The 17,354-nt window shown below is 27.0% G+C and overlaps 4 protein-coding genes across 5 annotated transcripts; 2 read left to right on the top strand and 2 right to left on the bottom strand.

The window, feature by feature from the left end:
- Positions 1–386: 386 nt before the first annotated feature.
- On the top strand, positions 387–4,061 carry LOC143153791 (uncharacterized). Its single transcript, XM_076325345.1, has 3 exons — positions 387–1,499; positions 2,502–2,845; positions 3,156–4,061. The coding sequence occupies exons 1-3, from the start codon at positions 673–675 to the stop codon at positions 3,716–3,718; spliced, it is 1,734 nt and encodes a 577-aa protein (XP_076181460.1). The 5' UTR covers positions 387–672; the 3' UTR covers positions 3,719–4,061.
- Positions 4,062–8,951: 4,890 nt separating this feature from the next.
- Positions 8,952–13,106, bottom strand: LOC143153750 (uncharacterized). 2 transcript variants are annotated; one of them, XM_076325257.1, is made up of 5 exons: positions 13,001–13,106; positions 12,535–12,658; positions 11,718–12,037; positions 11,143–11,531; positions 8,952–11,073 (listed from the first exon to the last, which is right to left on the bottom strand). In XM_076325257.1, the coding sequence occupies exons 3-5, from the start codon at positions 12,024–12,026 to the stop codon at positions 10,341–10,343; spliced, it is 1,431 nt and encodes a 476-aa protein (XP_076181372.1). In that variant the 5' UTR covers positions 12,027–12,037; positions 12,535–12,658; positions 13,001–13,106; the 3' UTR covers positions 8,952–10,340. The 2 variants fall into 2 exon arrangements, with proteins under 2 accessions (XP_076181372.1, XP_076181371.1); XM_076325256.1 differs by lacking the exon at positions 13,001–13,106 and adding an exon at positions 12,852–12,959.
- Positions 13,107–13,275: 169 nt separating this feature from the next.
- Positions 13,276–14,825, top strand: Spase22-23 (Signal peptidase complex subunit Spase22-23). Its single transcript, XM_076324961.1, has 5 exons — positions 13,276–13,569; positions 13,874–13,949; positions 14,201–14,287; positions 14,379–14,482; positions 14,566–14,825. Exons 1-5 carry the CDS (start codon positions 13,427–13,429, stop codon positions 14,693–14,695), a joined length of 540 nt encoding a protein of 179 aa, XP_076181076.1. The 5' UTR covers positions 13,276–13,426; the 3' UTR covers positions 14,696–14,825.
- A 237-nt stretch (positions 14,826–15,062) lies between these two features.
- Positions 15,063–17,050, bottom strand: Noa36 (zinc finger protein 330 homolog Noa36). The gene is made up of 6 exons (XM_076324960.1): positions 16,846–17,050; positions 16,226–16,396; positions 15,916–16,147; positions 15,664–15,828; positions 15,454–15,531; positions 15,063–15,372 (listed from the first exon to the last, which is right to left on the bottom strand). The coding sequence occupies exons 1-6, from the start codon at positions 16,963–16,965 to the stop codon at positions 15,170–15,172; spliced, it is 969 nt and encodes a 322-aa protein (XP_076181075.1). The 5' UTR covers positions 16,966–17,050; the 3' UTR covers positions 15,063–15,169.
- Positions 17,051–17,354: the final 304 nt, after the last annotated feature.

The raw sequence follows: 17,354 nt of genomic DNA, 5'->3' as shown, positions 1-17,354 counted from the left end.
TGTATCTTTAATCTTTATATTTTAGTTTGTCATCTTTGCATTACGAGCTTCCGAAAAATGAAAGACTAAGCGAAGGGAAAAAGTAAAAAAAAGAATTAAATTTAAAGAATAGTGTATTAAGTAATTATGTGATTTTTATATCAAAATATTAATTGTAGTATTGATTTGGTAAAAGAAAAAATAAATAATACATGATTTAAATTTGATCTATTTAAATATGCAGGATACTTAAAATAAGGATATCGAATTCAATTTCTAGAATATCAGATCAACAATGAAATTCCTTGGATGCGCCACAGGAGGGTTTTAAGAAGTGGGGTAAAGAGTAAGGGTGGGGAAGTTAAGAACAAGTTAAGGAGAGGGGAAGCATAGAGATCTGCAGCGACGCTTCGTAAGCAGATTCATTTGGTTTTTAGTCACGTATTCGTGATTCGTCGGTCCGCTTATGAGTCGTTTCTTCGCTCAAACTCACGCATAGACATTTATAATTTGTACTTGCTGATATCTTGATCGTATGACTGACAACTAGTACGACACTAAGGGAGGAATGAAAAACGCAAGCAATGACTTCGGTAAAGTAGATCACGGTGTGAGGCTATACTCCTGTTAAAAGGCGTCGAGTCAATTACCAGAGAATCAGGTTCAATTAAAAGGCGAGCAACAATCGTCACAATGACTGCTGCTTATACGAACGATCCTATAACCCAGGAACAAAACATAGAGAAGAAAACGGACACGATAGACAATAAAATATCTCATAATACAAAAGAACAAACAACACGCGAAGAAAATACTGAAATTACATCTGCAGAAATGATGAAGCTTGCAACAGGTTGCCCGGATCAAGAGGAAATCCCCGTTAATCAAGCAAAACCAACATTTTGTATATCGGTTAATACATCGGCATTCATTGAACAGAAAGATAAAGATACCCTGGAATGTATGAAATATTCTGAGGATAATAAATTTTCGGAGGAGAATGAAAATATACGTACGATCGATGATGATCAAGATACGATTACCAATTCAACTGAAATCAAAAACAGTGAAGTGTCGATAAATGGTGATTCAAGTGCAACAAAGTCGACTTTCGATCCGATCGTCTCAACAAGACTTGATGCAGTTCTCACTGAAAGTGATACTCAAAATGCAATGTCGGGAACACGTGGAACTGATTCATTCTCGAATGATAATTTTATAGTACAAGAATTACAGAATTCTATTGAGAGTATTATTACAGAAACGATAAACTTTACGAACAATCCTGAGATTCGCAATGGATCATTGGAGAATGCAGATTTTCGAAATGATACAAAGGAAATATATGATGTGGAAAGTGAGTTAAATTTTCACGAGGCTGTACGTGCTGGTGACGCTAAGAGCGTTGCAGCGCTTCTTACAAGGGACTCTGTACAAAACCTGGACGAACCGGATTGGAATGTTTCAGGTGATTCACCCCTGCTAGTAGCTGCTACTAATCATTGTTTGCCCGTTCTTAGGTAAGAAACTTTAACGCTGAATTATACATTTTTATTATGATATTTTATCAAATCTCACTTCGTTTCGTACAAGATATTTTAATGTTTAAGAAATTACTTTTTTAACAACGCTTTTTAAGACAGAGTTATTCTTTAAAGAAATGTGAGTACCATGATAGGGAAGACATTTTTAAAAATTAATGAAAAGAGATTATACTTATAACTTAATTTTTTTTAGAAAAGTGTACATATTAATTATTTAAAAAATTATATTTTGTTAAAAGAAAATGTCTGCAGATTCTACATCTATTGTCAATTATCAATATTATAATATTTTAATATTTGTAAATATTTTAAAATATAAATATTACATTAATTGTTAAAAAATAATATTAACAATAAAGTTAGAAATTACAAAATTATAATGTATCATCACTTTTTACATAATAAAAATTATAATATTTTGCAATGTGAACTCAACGATTTTATCGATTTTATTAAATTCCAATTTTGATCATTCAATTTCGGTGGAGAGTTCACTAGTTCTGAAAAAAGTATCCGAACATCAGAATCATTGCGCGTAAAATATTCATAAATCGTTTGTGATAAACTTCCATTGGAAAGAAGTAACTGAATATTCGTGAAAACGACTTTCGCTTGGACTCTTTACTATACCTTTCTTACCATATTGTAACCAGATGTTCAAAGGCACATTGTTCTCGAAAGAATTTTAAGATCTTATTTTACAAGATCATGCATCGAAAATCATTCGCACGTGAAACATAATAACATTTTGTAATATTAATTTTGTAAAGAATTATAAAAGACCATAGCTTTAATAATAATAATAGTAAATTCCAATACAAAGTTACTTATTTGTTTAACTACTTATTTATTTATTTTTCAGTAGATATCATATAAATAATTTGATTTGGATTTTTACAAAAGTTTTATTGATAAGTGTTGCAATTCAGCGGCAAGAAAATCAATCGAGTGTAGTAATTAAAAATTCTTGGTTTGCAGTTTATTACTTGCGAACGGGTGCGATCCAGCTGTGCGTTCTCCTCGCGGTGAAACGGCGCTTCATAGAGTGATTTTAAATGGAGGACCTGGGAACGTATTACAGTTCGTAGGAGAACTTTTAAAATATGGTTGTCCACCAAGTGTCAAAGAAGCCGGTGGTGGATTGACCGCGTTACATGTATTAACTCGACAATTAGCACATGCGCAAGGATCGAAAAATCTCCATCATAACTTTGATGCAGCTTTGAAGACGCTCGATTTATTAGCGCGTGCTGGCCCTGTTAATGCGAAAGATCATCAAGGCCGCAGCGCACTTCACATTTTAGCCTCTTCCACTATATTTGGTACAGTTTTATTCGCGCGTATTAAAAAAATAAGGATAAGATGCCAAAGTATTATTTTATAATAATTTCTATTTCTGCTATTAGATTTTTATTTTTAATCGACACTCAAAAATAAAACGAAAACATTATATACGAGTCAAAATCATACAACAATGATATTAAACAAAGGAATAAAGAAATATTCAATTGCTTCTAATAAAGGAATTGAATATTATATATCTAAGTCAAAAAAGTATTACTTGTCCTTTGATTATCCTGATTCGTCATTATTTTAGTAAGGCAACTGATTAAAACAATTGTTTTTTTGCAGATAATAATCATAGAACTGAAATTGAATCATTAATCGAGACTTTGTTGGCTGCTGGCGCGGATCCGGCACTGAAGAATGATCGAGGAGAGACTCCTCTACATGAGTGTCTCGAGTGCGGCGCTTTAAACACCGCGTTTTTATTGGTACTTCATACACCGACTGGTATAATGTCGCGCTATGGCGAAACTCCGTTGCACATTGCCTCTAGAAAGAATTACGCCGACATGGTAGCGAAATTATTGGAGCAAGGAGAAGATCCCAGCGTACAAGATGCTGGCGGTAATACACCGTTACATCTAGCTTCTGCAAGGGGTTTTCATCAGATCGTTTCTTTATTAGTAACGTCTCCCCTCGCGCAATTGGAGAAACTCAACACTGAAGGGTTGACTGCCCTTCAAGTAGCCGCGGAAAGTGGCTTTGTTAATGCAGTAAAACTGTTGCTAAAAGCGGGTGCAGATCCAAGTCAAACAGTGCATTATTGTTCGACGACTCTTCATCGTCATCCTGATATTTCTGTTTTAATACATCATGAATTGAGTAGACGTCGTCAACTTGCTGCTTGATTGTTTCTGTATTACATTTCGTTAATAGGTCATCGATTTAGTAAAACTGATCAAATTCTTTTGTTTTTAATACTAATTACAGATAATATAATTTTCAATAAAAAATTGATTTTTGGCACTTAACTTTATTAATAAATCAATTACTCTACTGACTTGCTATAATTTTTAATTGCGCTATTTAAAGCAGCAAATTAGAAATATATATTAAAATGTTCAGCACTCATTATTAATGTTAAAATTTATGATTTTAAATAAGTAAAATAGTTTGCGTCAAATCTCCATGGCTCTCATTATTTTTTTAGCAATGTCAAGACAGTTAATATTTTTAGGTAGTTCTGATACTGTAATTAAGAAAACATCAACTTGATGTCTGTTAATTTTTCTACGTGGTTTATGTAATTGTTAAGTTTAGATACTAAAATATGTTGCATACAAAAATTGTATAATCTTTTTTGAATAGTTATAAATCATGAAGTTCAATATTTTCATTTATATAACAAATTTTATAATTATACGTAATTAAGATAATGTTGGGACATTTCAATAATTTTTGAATATTCTAGAATGTGAAGTATAATTTGATCTACAAAATCCTTATTGCAAAATTATACATTGCCATTTGTATGGGCTGTCTATACTCTTTTTTATCAAATTATAAATATTAGTATTTGCTTGTTGCTCAATACTGTCTAGTATTCAATTATTTGAAACTTGACAGAACTAATTAAAGCTATATGAATGCCATGATTTCTGGCTGTGGATAAACGTGCACTTTAAAGACTGTGTGATACTGAAATATATATCTCAAATAAAGGAATAAAATCAATTTATGTATTATTTTACTAGATATACCTCTACACATTGTGTTTAATTAATTATTTTATAATTTTATTTTTCTATGAAAAATAAATACACTAATTGAAATAACATTGCTGTATATTTTATATAATGTAAATAATTCATTACAAGGAAGAAAATAACGAAATATTAATGCTTCTTTGGTTATTTATATACATGTATGTATGAAATGATTTTAAGTCAATATTTATTAAAACTTAACTTGACAATAATTAATACATGTAAACAAAAGTTGCGTAACGACTTCAAAGTATAGAGTCTAAATTACTGTTTCTTTCCTCTGCATAAAAAATATATAAAAATAAATCTTTTACATATCATAAAATATTAGTGTTACACTCTTTAATTTCAGTTTAAAATAGAGGGAAACAGTAATTATTATATTATTCCAATAATGTATATTATTAATCCTTCGACTATCATGTTTTCATATAAAAATATAATTATTAATACCTTTTCAATAACAAGTCCAGATAAGCATAAATGCGTTCTTAAATTTATATAAATGAGAAATTATTAATAAAGCTTTGTATACAATTTACACGTAGCTAATTATTTAAATATTTTAAAAAAGCAAAGCTTTTAGTAGAATATAAATGGCAAGGTATATTAAGTGAAAAATATGAATATGTATAATTCAAATGTACATATGTAATTTATGTGAAATAAAAATTAGAAATATATATGGAAAATAATCAAATATAATATTATAAATATCTAATTAAAATTTCAAACTAATTAAAAGTAATTGGTTTGCAATGTATAAATGGGTAATAAATCTGAAAAAGAATTTGTATTCTTAAAGTATTATTGTTTATTGGTAAATATAAGAGCAGTCAATCTCAATTATACATATTTAAACAAATATTTCTCAAAATGATGTTGTTTTAATTTCATAAATTTAATATTAAGTCATTCCAGACTTCCTGAAATATCTTGTATAAATACATATTAAACAATATGATTTATTAGTAATGTATTACCTAATAATCTATTGTTTTTATACCTTAATTTATTTACGAGAAAGCACGTTCTTTCAGGGAACATTTTTGAAAGAAATGTTTTATAATCTTAAGAATTGTTATTTTTTTATTTGTACGTTATTTTATTTCATATTGTTGATAGTGTTAAGTAAAATAAATTATGTCAATGTTTCAAAATCTAACTAAACGTAATGAATTAATCTCTTGACTTTTTTTCACTGTTTCATCTTTGGCAGTTTTAAAATTTGTAATATAATTATAAAATGACAGTCGAAGAATTAAATACTTCACAGCCATTGCATTCGATAATTGCATGTTTAGCATGTTTAGCCAATTTGTCGTTGCGCCACACTTATTTACAACTCCTTTCTGTCAATGCATTGCAACAATATTTGACATTGTGCGTTTTTATAAATTGCTATATAAAAATTGCTTCTTTTTCGTTCATGTATGTGATGTTTAGATCTCTAATATAACGTTCTCTTACTTTTAAAACTTAACTAAAAACTTAGTTAACTAAAAATTAAATTTATGTTGTTTTAATAGACTCAATTTGTTTGTACAATGAAAAAGTATTTGAAATATATAGTAAACTGTACTAAAAATCTATAATTTATTAAAATTTGTCCAAAAAGTAACTTATTTATTTGCAAAATATAAATTACGAAACGTTACATTAGATATTTAGTACATTCATATTATAATGTTTCAGACATATCACAATTAAATTTATGAAAAACCACTAATTTCTGCAACTTCTTGAAAATGAACAAATTATAAATATTGGTCTGATATAATACTGCCATATTTAAAAACAGGGATAAGTTTTTATATCTTTGTAATAATACAAAACTAGTATCTATATCATACACAATTAAATGCTCGCATGTATATTACTTTTACATTCAATTCGATGTATAATTCTATAGTACATCTGAATTATGCACAAAGAGTGATGCAGTGCTTTCTAATCATTTTCATAAATGTGAAACTTCTTCAGTATCTTGTACTAGAATTTGTAGTACTTGTAAATTTTCATTGATGAAATAAACACCTTTCTTTGGCACTCCTTTTGTGTTTTAAATGTATTATAAGTGTGGACACATATTTTGCTTCACACATCTTTTTGTCACAATATTTTTTTTCATTAACAACTTATAATATCAATGTTTTTTACAAGAAACTTTCAGAAATTCAGATTCTGACTAAAACTTAATATAAAATATGAAATACAATACAAAATTTAATGTAATTTTATGAATATTACACTGTCATTCTCTGAAGTGTGAAAATTGACTATTGACAATACATAAGTATGATAAAGTATATACTCACGTTTACACATATCCGTACTATTTTTTTAATATTATAAAAAAAGATAAATTGTCGTATTAATATTGAATAAATTCACACCCATTATTCTCTAAATTTTTTAAATATAGAAGGTATATCACATGGATATCTGTAAAATGATTTAAGTAAGCTGTATTAATTTTTTGTTTATTATTTCACTTATTTTCAAACATATTTACATATTTTAAACCATTCATTTATTTGTGACATAACAAGAAATTGTATTCAAATAAGCTAATTATACTTTGATGCATCATTTATTCAATTTTAATAACTTCATACTTTCAGTGCATGTAATGTGTTTCAAATTGAAATAAAATATATATTAGAAGTATTTGGTAAGGATAAACATATGTGTGTAAAAAATGTACAATCAGATTGGATCAAACTTGTCACATGAAAAATTTACTTCATTAAGAGTAAAAAGTCAAAAAGAAAATACAGCTTACAAAATAAAGCTGTCTTTTTTCACTTGTGTGTAATTTATGTGTAATTGATAATTTCAATAATTTTCTACTAGAATATAACATTCTCAAATATTTTTAGGAACAATATTTTTTCATCTTTTATTTTTAAATGAAGATGTAAGAATGAAAAATAATTTGAATAAGATTGTAGATTCAGTAAATAAAAATTAATTCTTTGGCTTTAGAGATATGGCTGTTTAAAATATCCACTGAATTTATATAATGTGCAATTATTTTCTAAAATAACTTCTATAATCTATATGATACTACATGTACGATAAAAACATTCATTCTTCATAGGCCTGATGATTTTTACTTAATATTAGAATTTGAATACAAAGCTGTAAATATACAAAACACTGTTTTACAAGTGCACTCTGCATTCGAGTTGTATATCAAACAATGATATAGGATCTGTATATAAGGCCAAACGTTTCCATACAAAATTATGATATAATAAAGCAGAATGTTTCAGTGTTTTATATTAACTTATTCACTACCATTTGTTATCAATACAAAGTATATACAATCGTGATTAGCTGTAACAAAGTTATAATTTTATCACAATATGATAAAAAAATAATATAATATAGTATTGACAATACTTGTCGATGTATTTGTAACAGTTATTTAATTCTGGGTAGATGTCAAATTATGGCAGTGAATATGTCAATATCATAAGACAACATGTAATTAGATACATTTTTTGCTACAACTTTTCTAGTATCACATTACTACAATATGTATTTAAAATTGTACTGATAACATGCAACTTTTCTGATAAAATTTAAAATAATTATATATTTAATGGTTAACCATTTTTTAAAGAATATCATATAAGAGCATTAAAATTATTTCTTTTGTCTTCTTAAACATGTTTATACTGATGTAAAAAATAAATGACTCTAGTTATATTCTTATGTTTTTATATTAGAATTATATTTTTAAAATATTTTATATAAAAAAAAAATCATGTTCTTACTATTATAAATTGGCAATGTACCATATTTGTTACTCTATTTTGATTGGCCCCTTCCAAATGTTAATAGCTCATGTTAGAAAAAGTCAACAAAACTGTGTAGTAAATATGGTGCACTGCAAAAATTAAAACTTAAAATAATGGTAAATATTAACTTATATATTGAGTAATATGTTTCATAATCTTTTTCGTTATAAAATGTGTTCACTAATTTAGTACTCAAACTTAATCAGTAAACAACAAGTATAATAATAACAATCATTATTGATCATAAACTATGTTAAATGCTATAATATGAGTATAGTACAAAAATCATTAAAAAAAAGTTTAAAAATTTCAATTTTAACGATTTAAATATTGTTAAATTTTTATTAAGCTTCAATTATGCAAAATATTGTATAATCATGCTAAATAATTTATATCTTTAATAAAGAATCATTTTCTAACCATAAAAATTTAACATTTGTATCTTTTATAGATAAATTTACATTTTTATAAGCATATTAGGAGCTATTGGAAGAGAAAGTTGCCTGAATTAATGTAATTCAATGAATATGAATTATCAAAGAAATATTATTTTACAAATAAACAATAATAGTTTCTAATACAACATTGACATTTTTAAATTTGTGCAAGATAATTGTAAACAAATATTTTCTGTTTGTAGAGTGATTTATACAAATTACAATTATTGTAAATATATGTTTCTTAAAATAATGAGAAAGTTCAGGGATTCTAAACTGTTGCATACAAACAATACATCATTGTATGTCTACCATATAGATATACACAATGTATCAAGTGACATATTTTAAATATATGTTCTTCCTTATTATATCTTAAATGTGTAAGTTTTGCTTAACTTGCACGTATGTCACTTAATATGTAATGCAAATTATTGTAAATTATACCATGTCAATGTAAAAATGTGATAATGTTCAATTAAAATTGTTCATTCTAAAATTGTATTTTTAACACATTCAAGTTTTCTATGTCTTTATGTTCATGCTGATTACTACAGTAGCATTTTAAGTTGTTCTCAACATTTGATCAAAATATATTATGGAAAATAAAAATATTCAATAGTTCATTGTGTACTTATTACTTTACACTATTTCTAATGACATTAATGTTATTCAAGCATAATTATATATTGTAAATGTTTCAAGAAAATGTTGCAAGTTTGATATATTGGTCACCACTGGCTGTTACAGCAACAAACATATTCAAGAGCAAAAAAATGATACGATTGTACATGTACACATATATCCTCTATTATTTATCTCTAGTACTTATCAATATCACTTCAAATTAATATATAGTTTTATAGCCATAGTTAGATTTTAAGTGACTACTTTAAATGTAATCATTTAAAATTGTATACAATGGATCACCATTTTTTTTATGTTATAATGTCATGTATTTTTATATTCTTATTTCAATTAGACTATTTGAGCCTCTTCAATTCCTATGATATAAGAAAAATTAGGGCACTTTAGCTTCCAATTCTCCAACAGGAGTCAATGTAAAACATCATTTTATCTATAATGTTCTATAAACATATTTGTATATTATATAAAAACGATTTTTCACTTGTGCATCACAACAGCACTTTGAAAACAGACTTATTTTTAAAAAATACTGCGATGTACCACATGTACTGTGCATCTTTTAAAAACTTAAAAGCTACATGCTATTACATGAATATTAAATGTAAAATAATTTATGACAAATAAATCAAAAATCGAACGTCTGAACCAAAAATATTGTGCTCTAAATACACGACATTTTCGTTTCATTAATATTAGACAAAATATCTGCGAACTAGGTGATTTAAAATTTAAATGCTGCTAGTTTAATGCCTGCTCTTTGGTTTTATATCAGCAAATGTTTGAATTTAATGAAATAGTAAAGCACATTACCTTTTTATAAAATGCTATAAATATTCATTATACAGGCACAGTTGTAAAATAAAAAATTGATCATTCACTTACAGATGAACTACACCTACAAGAAGCTGCTAAGTCACTAATTGTGGAATTGTGACGTGTCTTTCTTGAACCCTCATTATCATTTACAAGATTTGGGTTGACTGAATGAGAAAGAGCAGCTGTCTTGTTGAAATCTATTGTGGTATATCCTTTTTGTAGCTTATTTGGAGACTCTGGAGGAGATGCAGTTAGATTTGAAGGTCCATCTAATGGTAAATTAATTGGTACATCCTTTGTATCCAGATCTAATACAGCATAATTCACTTCCCTAATTGGACCACCTGTAGGTGTAGATGGAGGCAAAGGCGACTTTTCAGCTACAGATATTGCAGAAAACCTTTTTCTAAAACTTTCAATTTCACTTGCTTCTAGGTTAGCATAACAATGTCTTATTCCTTCTTCTGTATCAGATTGAATAGATGGCAAAGGCGAAGGTCGTGGTCTACTACCAAAAGATTCTGCGTGTTCTTGACCTGGACTTATGTTCATGTAAGCATGTCCAGATTCAATATTTTCAGTTTTGTCTTCCTTAAACTGCATTATTTCGGAAACACTATGAGTTGGAGAAAGTGGACTAATATCGCTATTAATATCTACATTCATATAAGCTGCTACTGGAAGCTGTGACTTTATTTGAGAAGTGACCTCTGAATTTTTCTGCACAGATATCAATTCCAGTGATGTTGAGCCATTATTAGATATAGAATTACTCACTGTACAAGATCTATAGAACAACAAAAGGTTATTAGTAGTAAATAATATTAATAATAGAATTAATCAAAATTGTAATTACCTGTGTATTGCTCTTCTAAGGCTTTTATTATTATTATGTTCCATTTCCAATGGCAGAGAAGATAATGCTTCTTCGTTGACATAAAGTGAGGACGGATGTGGTTGAGGGAATGATGATGGAGGTTGTGGCAACACAGGAGGTGGTGATGGAGAACCTATGGTTCCTGGAGGTGATATAAGACCAGTGTTACTTCCCACACTTCCTAATCTTCCAATTCCATTTTGTTGGTTATGAACAAATCTGGGACCTATACGATTATTAGTTCTATTCAGTACTGGATCCAAATAATTAGGCTCAACTGGTATTGTCACTCTTGTTACTGTTGGACCAGAATGAGAAGCAACCGGAAGTTCCCTGGACATTGTATCATCTCCACTGTTATTACAAACCTAAAATACAATTTATATTAAATATCTTTATACAAACAATTATAATTTGAATTCTGTAAAAATCTATGAATTACAATAAAAATAACTTACTAATTATTAATACATTGTGTAAATTGTTGTTTTTTTTATAAGATTAATTATACTTTAGAAAATGTCTTTGCTTTTTAAATATACAAAAATACAGACCTGCATATTTGTTTGCACAAGATTAAATAACTGTGCAGCCCTGCGACACTTGAAAGCATAAATGCCTGGTCCAGTAGAGCAACGTCTACCAGATTCAAAACTAAATATTTCAGCATCGTGGCCATATCGACGCAAACAGAGCAATGGCCATTTGATAGGTTGTTTACCACGTTGATAAAAGACAATATCAGTTTCTGTGACTTCTAAACGTCCAGGTGTAATTAAATTACCTAAGTCATCTACATTCATCACTTGAAAAATATTCGGATGTAGATCATTAATGTCTGTCCGACTGTTGACACAACCCATTCTTTTTTACTCTGAAATAAAAAAAATAAACAAATATGCTAATAACAGTATTATCAAGTACATACTATAACTTCTAATTTAATGCATATAATTTTAAGATTAATATTAAATTGTAGAATTAAATGATAAATCCCTTGAAATACTTGTACAAATATTTCTTAACACAAGTGTAAACAATACAGAGAATAAGTAAAGAAAAAAACTGTTACCTAACATTATTAGTTACAAACGTAAATAAAATTTGTTGTAATATATATTGTTAATTATATTTATCATTAACTTATGACAATTTACTTTAGAAATAACTTAACTCATTCATATGTATAAAACATAAGTCGTTATAATAATAAAATAACAGTAAATATTAAACTATTTGGAAACAAACAACTCAGAAGAATTATATGAAAGGAAATTTGATGTAAGTTTGGCAATACATGATCAAATAAAGCTAATGTTTTAAAAATCGAGAAATTTGTAACAATGTTCTATTAAGATTCACATAACTTACCAAATGCGACATATCCAAAACATTCAATCTGTTTCTTAAAGTAAATTACTTATGCTTTTACAAACAACACACCGTACATTCTATACAACACTGCCGCACATTAATCTCTACTTCCTTGAAGTTGCTGCAGATTAAAAGAACAATAAACTATTCATTACGATCTGAAATTATACGTTACACACACACATTCCATATTTCATTAATTGGTAAATTTAGATCATTGATTTAATCTATTGTATTTTACTAATTCATTATAAATATATATATATATATATATATATATTTACACACACACACTCTCTTTCATACATACATACCTATAGCGTGTGTGCGTGAGTATATATATGCTTATTATATATTATATGTATATAAATATACGTACAATATCTTAGCAAAAAAATTATGAGCCTTTAAGAAAATTAGGATTTTATTACAGGTTTTTTCAAGCAAATCATTTAGAACTTACTTCATTGCACTTTTCGTCTTTTTTTATGGGAGAATTTCTACATTACAAAATACCAATTCATATTTCTATAACATAAATACATAAATTGAACAAATTAACGATTAAAGTTCATTATCTGTATTTTTTAAAAATTAAAAGCGTAATTGTTTTCACACAATGCAAATTAAATAAATAAATTTATCTCACTTATGTGTTCCGCTAATAATGCAATTTCTACAAAAAAATTTGCTTCATTTGCGAACGCATCACATATTTGACTTATTTTCGAACACTAACCCAGTGATCGGTCGTGTTAAATTGGTGACGTTGAAAACCGAAGTCGAGGTGATGATGATTTTGGTTAGAATATTTTGATGCATGATTGAATCAATTGATTTGCTGAATTAAAGTTCCGTGCATTCTAATCGGTAGTACTAAAGCGTAATAATGCATTCTGTTTTTACACGTTGTAATGCTATTTTAGCATATGCATTGAGTGTTTCAGCGTGTTTAACATTTTGTTGTTTTCTCTCTACTGTATTTATTGACTATAGAGCAAATGCAACATTAAATACTGTAAAAGTAGCTGTGTAAGTATAGAGAAATTCTTTTAATGAGTATCATAAATGCCAGACTATGAAAAAATTCATTAATTTTTTTTAATCATTTATTTCTTTCCCGCATTTGATTGTTTTATTAGTAAGTTTATATGTCTACTGCCAGATTTACCTTTTGTAATATTTATGATTAAGTTTCTGAAAATTAAACTATTAATTTAATGTAATATTTTGTATAAATAAGTAGTGGAAATATTGGCTATAATTAAATATAAAATAATAAATATAATATATATTGAATAGTTTATTTAATAATCAAATACATTTTATTTTGCAGAAAGAATGTGCCAGATTATAGTGCGTCAAGAGAAAAGAATGATTTGGGTTACTTAACATTTGACTTGCAAACTGATATCCTTTTTTATTTTATAAATATTTATTTAATAAATTTTTAATACTAATACTACAATATATATTTCATTAGTATGTAAAAAATGAAGTGTTTAAATTTATAGAAATATTTATTAATTATTCACATTTAGTTACATATTTTATCTATAAAACATTGTGTTTTCTATTTTTTTTTTTTATAAATTACTGATAACATTTAACATTTTTAATTGTATGACAAATTAAAACATAATTTCTTTACATAAATACACATCTCACTCCATTATTTAATTGGAATGTAAAACAATTATTTTTATACCTCACAGCTGAGTATCAAACAGAAAATAATGATTTTAATCAGGTATAATATTAATATCATGATGCGTAACAGACTTTAGCTTGTATTAGTTCATACTTTAATACGTAAAAATGAAATGTATTTTTTATTTTAGGTAATACTATGGGACAAGATAGTGCTTCGTGGAGATAAAGCTGTACTTGATTTTAAAAATATGAACACAAAATATTATTTCTGGGATGATGGTAATGGATTAAGGTAATGTTTGTCATTATTAAGTAACTTCTATTTAGAAAAAAAACAATTGTACAAAAAAATAAATGAGTTATTGTTTTTTACAGAGGGAATAAAAATGTAACATTAACATTATCATGGAATATTATCCCAAATGCTGGACTTTTACCGAGTGTTAATGCTCTTGGTTCACATACATTTGCATTTCCATTTGAATATACTTCATTGCGTGTATAAGGTACATTTCTATATGTAATCTTATATATTCATTGTTTTGTAAAATTTTTAATTATTCTACATAAAGTCAATGTATAATAAATGTAACATTATTTTCATGTATTATTATTAAATGTTAGATCACACATTACTAATATATTTTTCATATTATTTTTTTACATAATTAATAATACCTAAAATTTAACATTGCATAAAAGTTTTAAAGACAAGGATAGAAAACTATTATGCATAATTATTTTGTTAACACTATTTATAAACAATTTAGTTTTTACCAGTAATATATTCTAACCTTTACTTTCTGTTATACGTATAAAATTGTGAACTTTAAATAATGTATTATCATATACTACTGATTAAGGGTTAAAAAAAGATATTAATCTTTTTATAAAGATAACAATTTAATATATTTATTTTTTATATTTGCATTAAATGACGATTTTCATTATCTTACATAATCTTATTTTTACTAACATGTTAAGTTCGAAGTAATTGACTGTTATTTCCTTCAGTTTCACTTAATGACTCATTCTCTTCTTCTTCTTCTTCGTTGTCATCGTTATCGTCATCATCATCGTCATCGTCATCGTCATCATCATCGTCATCGTCATCATCTTCATCTTCATTTTCATCATCATCAGCAGTATAATTTTCAGAACCATAACCTTGGGATTGATTTCCTGTGTTGAAAAACAATAAATTTATATATAATGAGTTACATAAACAATAAAGTAATATTGAAATATAATTAAATTTCATACCATAATAATTATATCCATTTTCATCATCGGATTCACCAGTTCCACTTTGATTTTGTCTCCCAAACTTATGACTTCTTGCTACAATAGAAAGAAAACGGATAATTATATTAAAAAAAATTACTTTCACTTAACATAGAATTTGCAACAAAATACAAATGTCAATTGGTATATTTATAAACTAATGGTATTAGTAGTAATGTTGTTGCTTACTTGACATGCTGAGATCTTTTGTTTGAGATGTTTCAAAGCTACACTTGGGACAAGGTATAGCCTTATTTTTTTCATATTTAAAACCTTTTCTTCGAACATGATCTTCACAATAACATGTTTTACACCTCAAACAAGAATATTGGCCTAAACGATTACATGATTGACCTAAAAGCATTAGTCTTATGTAATGCAAAAAAAGTAATGTAAAAATGCAATCATTATTTTATCATATTATCAATTTTAAGATATTACATTTAAAACTTTCTGCTTCCAAAACTTGACAAGATGCTTGGTGCTCAAACTGATCATCTTCACAAAGGAAACAATTACAGAAAGAGCATCTAAATATCCTACCACCGTGGTCCCATACACCTCTTTCACATTCCTGACAAATTGCATCTACTAATGGACACATACATGCATGAGTTGTAAGGCAGCGTCTTCCATGGCAAACCCATGCTTCACAATGATCACATATTGCTCCCTATTAAATTCTTATTTTTTATCATTTTGATTCTAATGTTTAAAATACTTTAGTTATATATGAAACAAAAGTACTTACCACCATACCTAAACCAGTAGTAAATATACCAGGATGACGAACGACACAATCTCCAGTTTTTAGCATACATTTCATTTTTCCACAGTGGGCACACATAGGTAATCGTTGCAAACTTTGACAGAAATAACAAAAAGCTCTGCTTTTCTGTTTCTTGCTACATTTATCACATTCCTGTATATAAATCTTAATCCATTTACTAATACTCAAATTATAAATTAAAATTGAATATTAAAAAATATGCATTATAAAATTCTCATTATACGTTGTTTTAGAGTGTTATGTAGAAATTTGTAATGCTATCATTAATAATTTTTAATTTTTCATTATAAATAAGATTAATCCTTTACACTTGAGAGGCGACTCTCGGTTGCCAAAGAATGCATTGAAATTTTTTTGATTAAGGAAAATTTCATAGCTTGAGATTGTAAAGAGTATTTTCTATATCTCGTAAAGTATATAAAAGATTTTGATAAAAGAATTAGTTTTAATTTAAAAGATTCCTTCAAAGTTTTCAGTTTCTCGTGTAAAAAAATGCTTCAAGTGTCAAAGGTTAATTTTATGCGATGTTAAATATTAATTTTTGTTTAACTACATATGTGCTATAGTATATAATTACTTACCATTACTGCATTGCAAGGAAATTTAGCTAAATCTATTTGATCCTTAGCAGTTCTAATTTCTTTTTGTCTTAATTTTTGTTTTTCTGCTTTCCTTCTTTGACCTGTCTTTTTCTTCGGCATTTTGTCACGTTTTATTACAATTTACACAACTATTATAATGAATATATTTATTCTACATTCGTTTAAAAACAGTTAATTCTTTTACTAGCACGTCATTATGTCACGTCAATTTATCGAATCGAATATATAACTTCGATTAATCGAACACTACTACGAGTTAGTCAACGATATTATTTCGAACATTTACATTTGAATAACATAGTATTAAAGAAAGCTGTATTTACTTATAATTTTATAAATCTTTATTGAATGTTTGTATTTTAATAAATAATTTAAGCTTAACTAACGAATAGTAATAAATCATGGTACCTTGTATTAACATGCATAAGTGTACAAACTGCTATATGTAAAAATAATAGAATAAATTTTAAAAGATATTGGATTTTATT

This window comes from Ptiloglossa arizonensis, chromosome 13 (genome assembly GCF_051014685.1).
Source record: "Ptiloglossa arizonensis isolate GNS036 chromosome 13, iyPtiAriz1_principal, whole genome shotgun sequence".
Classification (NCBI taxonomy): Eukaryota; Metazoa; Arthropoda; class Insecta; order Hymenoptera; family Colletidae; genus Ptiloglossa; species Ptiloglossa arizonensis.
Note: the sequence above shows the minus strand (reverse complement) of the source record. Positions and strands in the feature narration are given on the sequence as shown.

Excerpts from the sequence above, each read along its gene's own strand:
- Noa36 (XM_076324960.1), bottom strand. The coding sequence starts at position 16,965 with ATGCCGAAGAAAAAGACAGGTCAAAGAAGGAAAGCAGAAAAACAAAAA. Across the intron at positions 15,829-15,915 it reads GGAAGCAGAAAGTTTTAAAT|GTCAATCATGTAATCGTTTA; the intron begins GTAATATCTTAA and ends TAATGCTTTTAG. Across the intron at positions 15,373-15,453 it reads AAATGGATATAATTATTATG|GAAATCAATCCCAAGGTTAT; the intron begins GTATGAAATTTA and ends TTTTCAACACAG.
- LOC143153750 (XM_076325257.1), bottom strand. The coding sequence starts at position 12,026 with ATGGGTTGTGTCAACAGTCGGACAGACATTAATGATCTACATCCGAAT. Across the intron at positions 11,532-11,717 it reads TTGTGCAAACAAATATGCAG|GTTTGTAATAACAGTGGAGA; the intron begins GTCTGTATTTTT and ends ATTGTATTTTAG. Across the intron at positions 11,074-11,142 it reads CTTAGAAGAGCAATACACAG|ATCTTGTACAGTGAGTAATT; the intron begins GTAATTACAATT and ends GTTGTTCTATAG.
- Spase22-23 (XM_076324961.1), top strand. The coding sequence starts at position 13,427 with ATGCATTCTGTTTTTACACGTTGTAATGCTATTTTAGCATATGCATTG. Across the intron at positions 13,950-14,200 it reads CATTTGACTTGCAAACTGAT|CTCACTCCATTATTTAATTG; the intron begins ATCCTTTTTTAT and ends ATAAATACACAT. Across the intron at positions 14,288-14,378 it reads AAAATAATGATTTTAATCAG|GTAATACTATGGGACAAGAT; the intron begins GTATAATATTAA and ends TTTTTATTTTAG.
- LOC143153791 (XM_076325345.1), top strand. The coding sequence starts at position 673 with ATGACTGCTGCTTATACGAACGATCCTATAACCCAGGAACAAAACATA. Across the intron at positions 1,500-2,501 it reads CATTGTTTGCCCGTTCTTAG|TTTATTACTTGCGAACGGGT; the intron begins GTAAGAAACTTT and ends CTTGGTTTGCAG. Across the intron at positions 2,846-3,155 it reads AGCCTCTTCCACTATATTTG|ATAATAATCATAGAACTGAA; the intron begins GTACAGTTTTAT and ends GTTTTTTTGCAG.